General features: G+C 51.7%; 8 protein-coding genes across 8 annotated transcripts; 4 read left to right on the plus strand and 4 right to left on the minus strand.

Moving 5' to 3' along the window:
- Positions 1-1,366: 1,366 nt before the first annotated feature.
- Positions 1,367-2,380, plus strand: SNOG_13332 (hypothetical protein; the record flags this gene model as incomplete). The annotated part of the gene is given in 4 exon segments (XM_001803489.1): positions 1,367-1,420; positions 1,545-1,733; positions 1,783-2,072; positions 2,089-2,380. The coding sequence occupies 4 exon segments, from the start codon at positions 1,367-1,369 to the stop codon at positions 2,378-2,380; spliced, it is 825 nt and encodes a 274-aa protein (XP_001803541.1).
- Positions 2,381-2,832: 452 nt separating this feature from the next.
- SNOG_13333 (hypothetical protein) lies at positions 2,833-3,606 on the minus strand (the record flags this gene model as incomplete). Its single annotated transcript, XM_001803490.1, has 1 exon — positions 2,833-3,606. The coding sequence occupies one exon, from the start codon at positions 3,604-3,606 to the stop codon at positions 2,833-2,835; it is 774 nt and encodes a 257-aa protein (XP_001803542.1).
- A 489-nt stretch (positions 3,607-4,095) lies between these two features.
- On the plus strand, positions 4,096-4,871 carry SNOG_13334 (hypothetical protein). The gene is made up of 2 exons (XM_001803491.1): positions 4,096-4,246; positions 4,356-4,871. Exons 1-2 carry the CDS (start codon positions 4,183-4,185, stop codon positions 4,691-4,693), a joined length of 402 nt encoding a protein of 133 aa, XP_001803543.1. The 5' UTR covers positions 4,096-4,182; the 3' UTR covers positions 4,694-4,871.
- Positions 4,872-6,272: 1,401 nt separating this feature from the next.
- Positions 6,273-6,902, plus strand: SNOG_13335 (hypothetical protein; the record flags this gene model as incomplete). Its single annotated transcript, XM_001803492.1, has 2 exons — positions 6,273-6,333; positions 6,382-6,902. The coding sequence occupies 2 exons, from the start codon at positions 6,273-6,275 to the stop codon at positions 6,900-6,902; spliced, it is 582 nt and encodes a 193-aa protein (XP_001803544.1).
- A 135-nt stretch (positions 6,903-7,037) lies between these two features.
- SNOG_13336 (hypothetical protein) lies at positions 7,038-7,598 on the minus strand (the record flags this gene model as incomplete). The annotated part of the gene is made up of 2 exons (XM_001803493.1): positions 7,038-7,270; positions 7,379-7,598. 2 exons carry the CDS (start codon positions 7,596-7,598, stop codon positions 7,038-7,040), a joined length of 453 nt encoding a protein of 150 aa, XP_001803545.1.
- A 1,957-nt stretch (positions 7,599-9,555) lies between these two features.
- SNOG_13337 (hypothetical protein) lies at positions 9,556-10,445 on the plus strand (the record flags this gene model as incomplete). Its single annotated transcript, XM_001803494.1, has 2 exons — positions 9,556-9,644; positions 9,677-10,445. 2 exons carry the CDS (start codon positions 9,556-9,558, stop codon positions 10,443-10,445), a joined length of 858 nt encoding a protein of 285 aa, XP_001803546.1.
- SNOG_13338 (hypothetical protein) lies at positions 10,338-10,680 on the minus strand (the record flags this gene model as incomplete). Its single annotated transcript, XM_001803495.1, has 2 exons — positions 10,338-10,528; positions 10,599-10,680. 2 exons carry the CDS (start codon positions 10,678-10,680, stop codon positions 10,338-10,340), a joined length of 273 nt encoding a protein of 90 aa, XP_001803547.1.
- Positions 10,681-11,560: 880 nt separating this feature from the next.
- Positions 11,561-13,348, minus strand: SNOG_13339 (hypothetical protein; the record flags this gene model as incomplete). Its single annotated transcript, XM_001803496.1, has 1 exon — positions 11,561-13,348. One exon carries the CDS (start codon positions 13,346-13,348, stop codon positions 11,561-11,563), a length of 1,788 nt encoding a protein of 595 aa, XP_001803548.1.
- Between the last annotated feature and the right edge of the window lie 314 nt (positions 13,349-13,662).

Raw genomic sequence — 13,662 nt, forward strand, 5'->3', positions numbered from 1 at the left:
TTCTTATCCGCTATGGTTCGCGCTACGGCGTCTCTCTCCAGATTGCTACGGCTCTTTTGGCGACGTTGGCAGATTGCACACACAATGGTCACGATTGGCGTGAGTAAGCGTGCGCACAGGCCGCGAGCACGGGCTGTCTGGGGCCGTTAACGTCACTAGCGCTTTGAGCCTCAGGGGTAACATCGAATCAGACGTGAACCACACGCGCCATACGGGATGGGCGTTTGGAAACCAAACAAAGACAGTCGTTCGCGATGAACCCTGTGTGCCTGAAAATGGCGTTTAGCGCAGCCGTTCAAAGGCGCAAGGCGTTGTGTTTCGCAGGTTGGTGCTCAGTCTGATGCAATGGAAGCTCGCACGAAAGTGAAGCCGTGTGGAAAATAGAGCTCAGGACAAGACGTGTGCTACGAACGTAAAACCGTCAAGCTGAAAGTGGACTGGAGGGGCGCTTCGGGAGCTTTTCAGGTCATGCAGGCCATCTAATTAGACCAATTTAAGGCGCGATAGTACTATCAGCACCCCTAGCATGCGGATAAGGGGGGACGCGCAGAGAATGTATCCATGTACCTCTAGGCTCGTCTCTTAGCTGTGCTTATCCTCCAGACAAACACACTCCTTCTGACGCTCTTTTGCAACCGCTGTCTTTACGTATTGTCGCTTTACACCGTCGCTCTTTAATCAACACGCTCTTTTACCAGACCACCCACTCCGATACGCGTTCTTTGGCCTACAGCTCCAAAGCGTGCTCCATCCATATACAACCCCCTCCAATAATACTCGCACATCGAGGAGCGCAACGCGTTTCTCGGTCCTAATATTCATCACGGCTTCCGCACTGGCTACCTCAATCCTTCCCCGGCCTCAGGCCATCGATTGCTTCCGTAGACCATCCATCTTGCAGGTTTTCGACCTGCCCGCCATCAAAACGCCTCCCGCAGCAGTCGAAGACAAACAGCTGCCGTCCATCGGCCACGATATATCACGGCCGTCCTCGAGCTCGACCGTGGCATCGTACACGCAGCAACGGCACGGCAGCCATGCGTCGATTCAACTACCCGCCTTGTCGACGCTCGCATCGGTAGCATCGAACAGCCCCGCAGCACACAACAACAACAGTAATGAAAGTAATGTTAATATGAGGAGGGACACACCGGAGCAAAAGATACCATCTCCACCGAGGTATGTAATCCAACACGTGTGCCGTGGCTGGTAAATTCATGCAGGTGTGGCTACCACGCTACTGCGGTCCTGGCAGTTGCACCTAGCCGTAGCCGTTCTTATCTCAGCCTTGGCGCCGTGCACCTCAACTTTTCATTCCGCCCACCCACTGACACGCATGGATAGCAAACCCTCCAATGGCCTCAGCATGACTTATGCGACTGCTGCGCCCGCGACTTCTGGTGGACAACCAGGCTCTCCGGTACGTTATTTCACTTTGCGATGTTGGTGGACTGGCCTCTCACGTCGAGGTCCGATTTTTGCTCTTATCTAATCGATAGCATCATTATCATTGTCCCTCGAGAGCCTCGCTGACGCGCATCTAGCCTGTGTGTCAAAACTGCACTACGAGCACCACTCCACTCTGGCGCCGCGATGAGTCGGGCTCTGTTCTCTGCAACGCCTGCGGCTTGTTCCTGAAGCTGCACGGCCGACCACGCCCCATCTCGCTGAAGACAGATGTCATTAAGAGCCGCAATCGCGTGAAGACCGGCGGGCCTGGCGCGCGCAAGAAGGTATGAGGATGCGATGTCGGACACACGTACACGATTAACACCGTTACAGGCTGGCGAAACCAACGGCCTTCCTGCTGCACACCCAGATGCCGACGGCTCTCTGGCCCTCGCTCAACACCGCCGCACGTCGGGCAAGATCTCGTCAGGCCTCTCTGATCGTTCACAATCGCCCATCTCGCGAACCGGCACGCCCAACTTCCTGCACCCCTCCAACATTGCGCCTCAGCACATGTTCGAGCAGGCTCTAAATGGCGATGTCTTCCACTCCTCCGCACTCAGCGCCTTTGGCCACCGTGCGCCCTCCCCCGCAAACTCTTCGATCAACGGCATGGAAGCTCCGTCTGTCATACGACAGTCTGGCGGCGCAGAACACTGCGCTCAAGACTCGAGTATCGGAAATGGAACTCATCAACGATCTCTTCCGAAATCGCGTTACCGAGCTTGAGACTAGCGAGAGCGCCGCGAAAGAGACCGAGGCCAAACTGCGTGCAGAGCTCGAGGAGGTCAGGCAGCGCGAGTCTAGTCTGAAGCGGCGACTCGATGAGCTGGACGAGAGCCCTCGGCATAAGAAGCCGCGCTTCAGCGACATCAGCGACCTCGTCGACGAGACACGCGCCGGCTCGCCCATCAATGCCATGACGGAGTAACCTCGCCCAATGTTCCGAGAATCTTCTCGCCACCTCACCTAACGACTTTCCAATGCTCGCTGTTTCTTTGCCGTCTAGTTTATGTGCCGCTGTGGTCGGCACGATCTCTTTGTCTATCCCACTCGCCCACGAGAGCTATGCGTCGACGCTTTAGCCCGAAACTACTGGTCATCGCGACCAACTTAATGTCTTATACCACTTCTCTGGAAGTCGCCTTCTGGGCGACTTTGTATTGTAATACCTTTTGCGCTCTGATACCATGTTCGATGAGGGGATGCGAACGGGAGGAAAAGGTATGGCTGGGTTATGGGTATGGTTATTCAAAAGTATGTTGTTTAGTCAGAGGGCTGCCTCAATGGATATGATGAACTTGTGTTATTTCTTGCGAATCCTGCCTCACAACGTGCTGCAAGATCACTGTATGCACTCATCGTCTCTCAAAGCAATTAGATTCATGACCTGGCCATCCACCATCCCGCCACTCCCACTCCGACACTCATCAGCACAAGCGCCCACCGCCCCAATCCTCTCAAGATCATCCGCCTCGCCAACTCTTCAATCGCCTTCCCATCATTAACCCTCGGAAACTCCTGCTCCGGCACCTCCTTCCCCAACGCCTTACACAACGGGCCCCACCCCTCCCTCACATCATACCACACCAACCTCTCCTCCGGAACCACTCTTTTCAAATACTCCACGTGCCTATCCCAATGCCATCTCGTTGCCGGTTCCGGCCGCCCATACAGCGTGACCCACTGCCTCCTCAACTGCACAATATACTGCGGGAACCACCTCATCGTCGGCACCCAAAACAGCACAACCCTCAAGAAAGATAACGTCGCTGCATTCGCCACCGTCGCCATACTCTCCACCCACGCATCTGGGTCGCGAATCGTACATATAACTACCGCATCAGGATACAAGTCTACCAACTCTTCGACCAACCCATTACAGGGGGAATCGGTCACAGCGGCGTAGCCTGTTAGTCTTTCCTTCAGGATGCGTGTGGTGAGGGTGCGGTTGGAGGGCCAGGCTGACAGAAGCGTTATCCAAGATCGGATCTCGATTTCTGGGCCGAGCGTGGCTTGCGTGCCGCCGTGGTAAACGGGGCCGTGAAGCAGGGTGCTGAGTGCGAGGGAGAGGGAGGATGTGCCTGTTCGGGGGAGGCCGGCGCCGATTACAAGGAGGGGAGTGTTGGGTTGGGGAAGAGAGGGGGTTTGGCCCATTGTGAGAGTGAGGAATTGGGGTACGATCTGGGGTTACTTCTGGTGTGGAGGAAAGGACTCAGATGTATGATACTGGATGAACAAGTGAGATTTTAGTTCAACGGGGCGTATCTTGGAGAGTATTTTAAGATGGGTTGCTGATGAAGCTGCCATTGTACCCTAGAAGGAAGAAGTGCTGCACACTGTTGAACTTTCGACATGCTGGAACAGGATGGGATTCTCGGTTAAGACGTCTGAACCGTTATCGGGCGATGGGAGCTACCGGTATGAGGCAGGGCCAATGCTACCACAATGGTCAGTTGACCATAAAACAACTATGTATACTATCGGAAGCTGGAAGAGATGTAAAGTACCACATCTCCCAAGTGACGATCTTCTCGTTGGCAAGGCGATTGAGGCGGTTCGGGAGTAATTGGAGGCTAACCGAAAGTATCGCGCCAAGCAGGAGGTCAAAGCTCGAAAGCTGTTAACCCTCAGAAAAACCTCTTCTCCTCCATCCTCCTCCAACCACTGTCATCCATTGCACCCCCAATTCATCCTCAACTCATCTCCACTCCGACCGCCAACACCGTCAGAATGGTTGCCATCGCCCGTTCCTTCGGCGCCGCCCGCGTGGCCGCCCGCGGCTTCTCCAACGCTGGTACGTTGTTGCGCGCTCGCAGCAGGTGCACACTCGAAAGCACCTGCTCCCATTGAGCTCCATCACCATTATCCATCCCGTGATCCAGCCATTGACTTTTACCTCGCAGCCCGCCAGCCCGCTTCCACCAACAGCCTCGTTGTCCGCTCCGCGTTCCGCAACAACGCCGCCCGCAACATGATCCAGAAGCGTGGTGTCGTCGTTGAGTCGACCGCCGCCGCCATGGTCGCTGCCGCCAAGATCCAGGGTGCCGGTCTCGCTACCATCGGTCTTGCCGGTGCCGGTGTTGGTATTGGAACGGTTTTCGGTGGCCTCATCCAGGGTGTCGCCCGCAACCCTTCCCTCAGGGGTCAGCTCTTCCAGTACGCCGTTTTGGGTTTCGCCTTCGCTGAGGCCACTGGTCTTTTCGCGCTCATGATGTCCTTCTTGCTCCTCTACGTCGCGTAGATGTGTGCATTGCATCGACTCGGATACTTCGGGGTCTTCGGCATGGGGCCGCAAGGTGGAAAATTTGCGGATGGTGTGCATATGGACGACTACCTCTTTTCCTACCTTAGTGGCCGGTCAGATTGTGTAAAACATGTACTTTAGACGAGCAATCTGAAGAGCAAGCTACCACTTCCTTCAATTCCCCAGGTACAGTGCGGGAGCTCCTTCGGGGGCTGTGACGTATGTGGATGAGTGACGACGAGCTCAATGGATACAATTGAGTTCTGCAAGCCACTTCCAAAGCTTCCCCGGATGATACGATTGCGCTACGTGATGCGAACTCGACGCACGAGCTCTACAAGGACAGCACTTGACAGCTTTCCGATGCCAAGCCTTTTGCTCAACCTCAGCCCAACGCGCTTGCGGGGACCGAAGGCTCTACCACGCGCCATAACACCTGGCAGCTTTCTTACCATTTCTCAATGATTCCAGTGGCGCATGTACTAATAAGCCGACCAGTTCTCCATGCTCAATGGCTTTGCAGAGAGCTTCGTGGTAGCTCCAACTGGTAGCTTTCTCTATCACCGCACATGGTCTTAGCTCACGATAGCCGTCACCACGGCTGCTAGCGAGGCTGACACCGAATTTATGTGGTCGAAGCTTGCTTACCTTGCATATAATAGGCTCATGATAGTAGATTGACCCTAATGGTCGGTTACCGTCGCTTCTCCAGCCTTATCGTGCACAATGGAGGGAAAGCCTAGGAGGACCAATGTTAGTCTTGACACTCATGTGTATTATCGACGCTGACATTCTATCAGGATGACATTCGAAATACACGTGAATGTGTAACGGATCATACCAATACAACCCCAATGCGCACCTTACGAGACGTTCCGCACACCAGCCGAGTGCAGCGCTTTCCCCTCGCGGACTCTGTCCGATGACGAGCACACGAATACATACCATACCATGATGAGAGGTTCATGCAAGGTGCATCGAGCATGTATATCGGGATCTATATACTTGCTGAGGTCATAGCTCAACATATGGCATAATCTTCACCTGCATACGGCATGGCTCAAGCTGAAGCCGACATGTGCAACAGCATCGCTACGAGCGTCGTCATCTGCAGCAAATGTCGCATCTGAGGCTTCACAGTAAGTGCATGCGCAGGAAGCACGCATCTGATCGCTGTGATCGCGATGTTTCAGACCTCGTTTCGGGGTATCGTGAAGCCATTCCGAAACCATCTCTCCCGGAACATCACCAAACCATGCATTGGAAACCAAACAAACTTCGATCATCCATGCTAGTAAAACAAGAAATACTATTGCGATTGCTCGAAGCATACGCTTCCTTCTTTCGGTCTGTGAAAGAGCCGTGAAACCGCAGCAGGCGTGAGTCAAGCTTTTACACTTCGTGCCGCGAAGCTTAGCCATCTTTCAAACAGTGGGAAATAATATATATAGCAATACTGCGTTCGAATTGAGCAAGTTTTTTTCATTCATCATTCATCAATACAATCTTGTAATATCTGTGCCGGTCACTCAATCCAACAACCCAACACCTAATCCACCCATCACCAACCGCCAAAATGCGCTTCACACCCCTCCTCTCCACCATCTTCTTCACCAGCGCGGTCTTCGCCGCAACAAGTCCGTCCCCCTATCCCCCTCTCATACATCCCAATTAACCCACCCCAGCCACCTCCAACCCCCAAGACGACGTTGCAAGCATCCTCGAAGCCCTCCGCGAGGTCAACCCCGAAGATGCCGAAGCCGCCGCATCCGCCATGAAAATCAAGCTGCGCCGTCGCGACCCCGTGCCGCAGGTCGCCGGTGGTGCTGATCTGAACTCCATTCTCGCTGAATTGGCGAAGAACAACCCCGAGGATGCGCAGGCTGCGCAGGCGGGTATGAAGAGACAGGTCGCAGCGGGAACTGACTTGAACGCCATTTTGGCCGAGTTGGCGAAGAACAACCCTGAAGACGCGCAGGTGGCCAAGGCGGGCATGAAGAGTAAGAGACAGCTTGCGGCGGGAACTGATTTGAACGCTGTTCTGGCCGAGCTGGCGAAGAATAACCCCGAGGATGCGCAGGCGGCTAAGCAGGCGATGAAGAGGCAGATTGCGGCGGGTGGGGATTTGGATAGTGTTCTTGCGGCGTTGGAGGCGAATAACCCGGAGGATGCGCAGGCGGCGAAGGCGGGGATGGGGTCGGCTTAGAAGGGTGGTGTTTTTTGGGGATGTTCTTGAGTCATTTGAGGGTTGGTGATAATGGTGGAAGGTTGTAAAGACTGTATATAGGGGAGTGTACATATGAGAAGGTGTTTTGGTCTTCAATTGTTTTCGGGGCTGGGTCTACTCCAAATCGCCGTCGATTGACATGTCTTCGTCATCAGGTTTGTCCTCATATGTTGTCTCTGCCGTGTGCACCATGTTGGAGTGATCCGCTTCGGAATTGATCTGTGGTGGTACCACTTCGCGTTTTGAGTTGCAGCAGCTGTTCGCATCGAAACTCGTATCTGCGATTGTTGTGTCCCATTGCGTAGACTTTCCAGGAGCGCCATGCTGAAGCAAAAGCTCAAACATTGCTAGGCGTCCGTATCTCTGGGCGCAATCGAGTGCGGTTCCATAAATATAGTGGGCAGACGTCAGATCGATTTCCGAGCGGGCCAAAAGTAGTTTAACTGCTCTCATACAGTTGTGCTGCACTGCGAAGTGCAAGGCACTCGCTCCATTCGTTTGCGAATTGACATCGATCTGCGGATGATCCAGGTAGAGTACGAACATGTCGTGAGAATGACCCTTGGGTGCAAGTTGTAGCGCGTTTCGCTCTCTCCAAAGACTATCAATGGGGGCGTTGACATCGATATCGAGACGGGTAAAGAGTAACCTCATGAGCTCCACTTGGTCCGCCATTACTGCCTTACTGATCAACTGCCTCCAACTCTGACCAGTTGTGGGAAATAATTCGCGATCTATCAAGTGTCCCATCAGCAAATCGAGTTGGTACAGCTTCGTGACAGGCCATTCGCCTTCCGTAAACTCGATATCCAGGCCTACCGCTATGTTTTGATGCTCCAGGATTACCCTCAATGCAGTCCATCTGCAAGCCGAGAATGCAACACAAAGTGCTGACAGGCCATTCATGTCCTTTTGCTGGATATCAACATCTTTGTGGCTCAAGATGCGCTGAATTACTTCAGCATTTCCTTTTTCTGCTGCAATGTGGAGCGGAGTACTACCTAAATAAGCTGTCTTATTCACATCAATGTTTTGAAGGCCCAGAATCGTGTCAACCAATCTCGTGTTCCCCTTCTCAACAGCATATCGCAATGCAGTAAATACGAGATCTCCGTATCTCTCATTTATATCAGTTGCGTTATGCTCAAGTAAGAACTCCACCATACTCTCATTGTCTCTTCGTATTGCCCTAAGCATTGAATACAAAGTGTTTCTTGCAAGTGCTCCATCGTGTTTATCGTCGGTGTAGTATCCCAAAAGTAATTGGAGTGTCTCCACTGACCCGCTAATGACAGCAAGATATATGGGTGATCGGTGGAGGATGTCAAGTCGTGGTAATGCCATTGGAAATCGCGCCAACAGCCATCTGAGGATAGAACTATTCCCTAACCTGGCATATGATGCAACGAGATGTAATGCCATGTCCAAAGCAGAGATTTGTCGTCCCTCCTCCAAGAACAAGGCCTGAGTAATTTCCATGCTTCCAGCTAGGCTGATATGATCCAGGACAGTCTTCTTCGTCAAATCTGGTTTCAGAAGATCTGCTCCAGCACGTAGGAGTACTAGCATGGCCCCAGAGTGATTCCCTGCTATTGCTTCGTGTATTGGCCGTCTCCCTTTCATAGTCGTGTTGCAAGGGTCAACGGCTGCTCCCTTAGCAAGAATATGTTGGAGCATGGCGACCTGCCCTGTCTTTGCTGCACAGTGCATCGTTGTATTGCCGTCCTCAGCGACCGCATTTAGATCAATCCCTCTCAAGAGCATGTTTTCCATGAGCGCAATATTGCCTGTACTTGCTGCCTCCATCAAGACTGTCGTCAAATCTTTCAGACCGTTTTCATCGTGACAAGGTTGGTCGAAGCTTTGCTGAAAATCAATTTTGTATTCGTCCTTCGAGATCATCGCTTGTTGAGATAGGTCGTTTTCTTGCAACCTGAGAGATCGGGTTGAATGACATTTGCCAACGTGTTGTAGAAGATTGTCTTTTCTCTTCGACTTGTATTGGCAGTTGCCCACTTGGCATCGGAATTGAATCTGGCCGAGACGATGCACATTATTAACGTGACGAATCAAGTCTGTGCGTGATGCGAAGCATTTTGAGCAAGAATCGCATTTCTGCGGTCGAACATGTGTCTTCTTGTGTTGACTATGGTCAGATTAGCACCAAGGTACAAGGACCCTCTTCAGACATGCCCATGCCTTGGAAATAATCACTCACGTGTGTCTTCGACGCTCGCTGAACGACTTTAAGCAGATTGTGCATGCGAACACTTCTTTCATGGTCATGATGTCTAGGCCAAGGCAATACATGAACAAAATAGCCAATGTGTCATGTACGTACTTGAGTAAGGTGATTCAGGTTGACTAAAATGGTCGGACTCTCGGAAGGGGCACTTTCTCACAGCTTGATTCGCTGGTATACCATGCAGGCCAAGAGGTGGGGCTCTATTTTTTACACCGTGCTCATAATACATATAGAGTCTATCTCCGCAGTCGACTCAGAAACGCCGTCATCCTGATTCGGACCTCTTGAATCCTTCATCACCAGAAGTTGCCATTGACCATTTGCAATCGCAATTCTACATTTTCCAGTCCAAACCATATTAGCCCTCACGAAATCCTCGCTCGAAAAATGGCCGATCGCGTCAATCGTACCACAGACGTGGTTCTGGAGGATCTATCGCCCTGTGTCGAATACACCATCGAGAACAGGTGGAACGGGTAAGAAAAAAAAAAATTTTAACATGATGCAGGCACGCCTACAATGGTCCGGGCCCTCGAAACCTTTTCGACACTTGGCATGCAGGTCACAACGAGGGGCGCAATCAAAATGGAGTCGAACATCATACCGCATACGAGCTGCATGAGCCCTTCTTCGCCCCTTCGCAGAGCGAACAATTGGCGCCGATCAATCACTGCAGTTACGCCAACATTTCATCTGTACGACCACACACCGACCATGCCGGTGGCTTTTTCGATGAAGAGAATGGCCTATGTACACCCTATACATGGCATTTTGACACCAGTCAAACCTTCATGGAAGATACTCGTTATGTCCTTGGTCATGGTGCCGGATTCGAAAACAACATCTCGGTCATGGCATATGGTCCTGACTCTGCCAACGACCACGATGCTAAGTTAGAAGCATTCCACGAGACGAATATTGTGGACCTCTCCAGCGAGTATCGAGTCCAAGACCTGACCTGGCCCCCACAGCAACCCATTGGCTCGACTTCTTCTGTCACACCAGCTTCTTCTCAGCCTTCCGGTGAGAGCCCTATGACGTGTCCTCGCGGCTGCATGGGCACATTCGGTCGCTCAGGAGATTATCGGCGCCATATGCGTAAGCATGAAGCTCGCAACATCTTCTGCACACAGCCCGGTTGTACAATGGCGTTCTACCGAAAGGATAAGCTAAGCGACCACCTCAGACAGGCTCACAGGATCATCCAAACTGGAAGGGCTCGCAGGGCTGCGGCGATTGGTCCGATGCGCGCCGCTTCTGCTAGCAGTAGCGCTTAGTGCTGCTGAGGATGCGGACGGAAAGGAGGAGCTTGGGGTTTCTTTACGGGCTTCGTGGTTTGTCTCCTTGTGACGGTCGTTACCTGTTTCTTCATCATCTGTTTTCAACGGTCTCTACAGTATGCTTATCTCCTAGCGCAGTACTTCACTCACTCATTTGGTCGTATCTAGTCACTTGTTTGTTGTAATTATGTAGGCACATAGCAATCACACTCATTATTCCCCTTGAAGCCATGATGTTGATCAGCTCAAACTCTCCTTCCCTAACCATAATAAGACTAGCTTCACCACCTTCATCATGCCACAACAACACGGACTTCGTGTCGCCTTCACACCGTTGTAGAGGCGTCAGAAAGAGCCTCATTGCGACTTCACTAACTTGACATATGCGCGTGTCACGCGCGTGGTAATAGCCGGTCATGCTGTACATCAGCTTCCTGCACCCACACATCCACACCTACAAGCCGTGCCAGCGCAGCGCTGCATGGAGCGATGCACATCGAATGCGCGTCAGCACGTCTCGCGCCTCATTTTAAAGGTTTTTTGAGCAGTCGTGATTGGTTTTGCGCGCCCTCTGTGCAAGGGCAACTCAGCTGAACGCGGCTGCCATGCACGCGTCCTCCAAATCCTGCTCGCTGATTGGATAATTGTGCCCCTTCGGTGTCAGTCCTGACGGCTCATCGAAACGAGGGGCGCGATTGGACACAGGCATGTGCGCGCCTTCAGTTTCATTGGTCGGATTACTTTGGGAAGCTGGAAGTGTCTGTTGACTCATCAGGTAGCCATACACGTGAGCAGAGCCTCAACCCACATTCACTCACGTGCATCGCACATTCTACGAAGTCAAGATATGAAGCCCACGCGGAAAGTAAATAACGGCGCATAAATGTGCTACTATTAGAGAGTTATGATATGAGACAGTTGGTATATGGTGACAGAATAGATCAATGAACGAAGATAATTTCAATCGACCCGCCTGATTCTCTTGAAGATAAAGTGTCCTTATCCTTTCCGGTCACATGGCCGCATCATTTCCAAGGCTCGCTCCATGCGAATGATGTTGTGCTTCCGCAAATTTTTTCACACTCATTCTCCGCACACCCCTCCAGGACAGATCAAGTCTTTAGTAATTCTGGAGCTGTATCTTTGGCGCCGTGTGCGAGAAGAAGCTCAACAATATCGCCGTGCCCCTTTGCTCTGGCTACGCTCAGTGCAGTCTTCTGACGATAATCTCCCCTGTAAATTCCCCCGTAAAGTACCTCCGTGCGTGCATTGATGTCGATGTCTTTGTGCCGGAGGAGCAACTCCACAATGTCTTTTTGTCCAAGCTCGACAGCGAGAATAAGTGGAGTGTAGAGACCACTGGACCAGGTCCCGCCTTCCAGATTGACATTGATCCTTCCGTGGCTCAACAAAAGCCGAACGCAGTCGTACTGCTTCTTGCTTATCATCGCATTTAAAAGTCCATTCCGATCGGCATCGAATCTGCTGTGATGAGTGAAGTTGATGTCTTCAAAGTCGGGATGTTTGAGAAGTCGCTCCAAGACTCGGATCGGCTCGAACTGGCCCTGTTGAGGCACTTCTGATGTTGAAAACGGAGCTGTATCGAAACCCAAGTGATCGAGCAATGGCTGAACAACTTCCAGATGACCTCCGACAGCCGCAAGTTGAAGTGGGGTAAGTACAGCTGTACTGTCATCGGTATTGTTGCTATTACTCCTCTTGAGAAGTAGCATGACCGCTTTCAAGCGGCCCGAACTTGCTGCGGCATGTAAAGGTGTCCGACCAAAGCGATCAGAAACGTGAATGTCGAACAAGTTGCGATCCAAGAGGAATTCGATCATCTCACATCTCCCATCATGAGCTACTTGATGCAGCGGTGTCCAGATTCTATAGTGTGATGTGAGATCCGCGTGATCTTTACTAAGATTTGCCTGATCGAAAAGGTATTCCGCAACATGAACATGCCCTCTGAGAACCGTCAAGCAGAAAGGCGTCATTCCATGGTAGGCTTGATTGATATCAGATCCATGGTTTACGAGAAGCTGTACAATCTCAAGATGCCCGTTGACTGCCGCGATTTGAAGTGGTGTGTAAGCTTGCACTCTATTTTCGAGATGCTTTGCAGCCAAGTCCGGTCTCATCGAGCGTGTTTGCCACGCTGCAAGTCGATTTTGTGAGATTGTTCCATTCAATGCGCTGACATTGTTGAGAAACAGCGATAAGACCGCTTGGACTGTACGAATGTGGCCACTCTTCGATGCGGCTTTAAGAATCCTGTATAGGGTGGTTGATTTGACGTTATCAGCGAGATCATCCAAGCACACTTTAAGCATTTCCTCGCTCTCCGACCGGCCCAAACTGTCAATAGTGATGGAAGAGACGTCTAATAGGGCTCCCTCATGAATGAGCAATTGTACAGTTTTCAGGTCGTGTCCAATCAATGCCTCGTGTAGTGGTGATCTCAACTTGAAATTTGTGGCTTCTAAATATGCACCGTTTTGAAGTAGCCACTTGGCGACAGAAGAGTGTCCTGCTCTTGTTGCACAGTGCAATGCAGATGATCCATCAGCTGCTCGGACATTTATGTCGATCCCAGAATTTAGTTGGGCCTGCAGAACAGCGGAATCGCCTGCCGATGCTGCCTGAAAGAATAAGTTGGAGGCCCAGGGCAGTGACTGTTCAGCAACTTCCGGCTTGCTTTGCTGAGCTGAAGCGGGTGCACTATCTGTGCTTTGCCTATCCTCGAGACTATAATGGCTTTTGGGATTGTCCCGCGCGATGAGTTTCTGTAAGAATGGTATGGACGGATGAAGTCTTTGATGGTGTTGACGAAGGTTGTCTTTGCGGGTCGCCCGGAAAGTACAGCCATTGACGGAGCACGCGTGTCTTTCAACGGCCATGCTATGGCGAGCTCTCACGTGTCGGTCTAGATCCAAGCGTAAAGCAAAAGCCCGCACGCATTTATTGCACTGATACGGTTTGGAGTGTTTCTTGACGTGCCGGCTTTTCATCGTGCATCAGCGGGTCGAAGAAATGTTCGATCATGCATGTGATACTCACTTGAGTTTACCTATGGCGTCGAAAGTTTTTGCGCATTCATCGCATCGGAAGTTATGAGTATTCATGGAGATTCGAAGTTCACAGCGGAGTGACTGTGTATCGTCGACGTGCCGTGAACGATGCATCATTAGGCTTAATCAGTTGAAACTAGAAT

Source organism: Parastagonospora nodorum, assembly GCF_000146915.1.
Source record: "Parastagonospora nodorum SN15 chromosome Unknown scaffold_26, whole genome shotgun sequence".
Taxonomy (NCBI): Eukaryota; Fungi; Ascomycota; class Dothideomycetes; order Pleosporales; family Phaeosphaeriaceae; genus Parastagonospora; species Parastagonospora nodorum.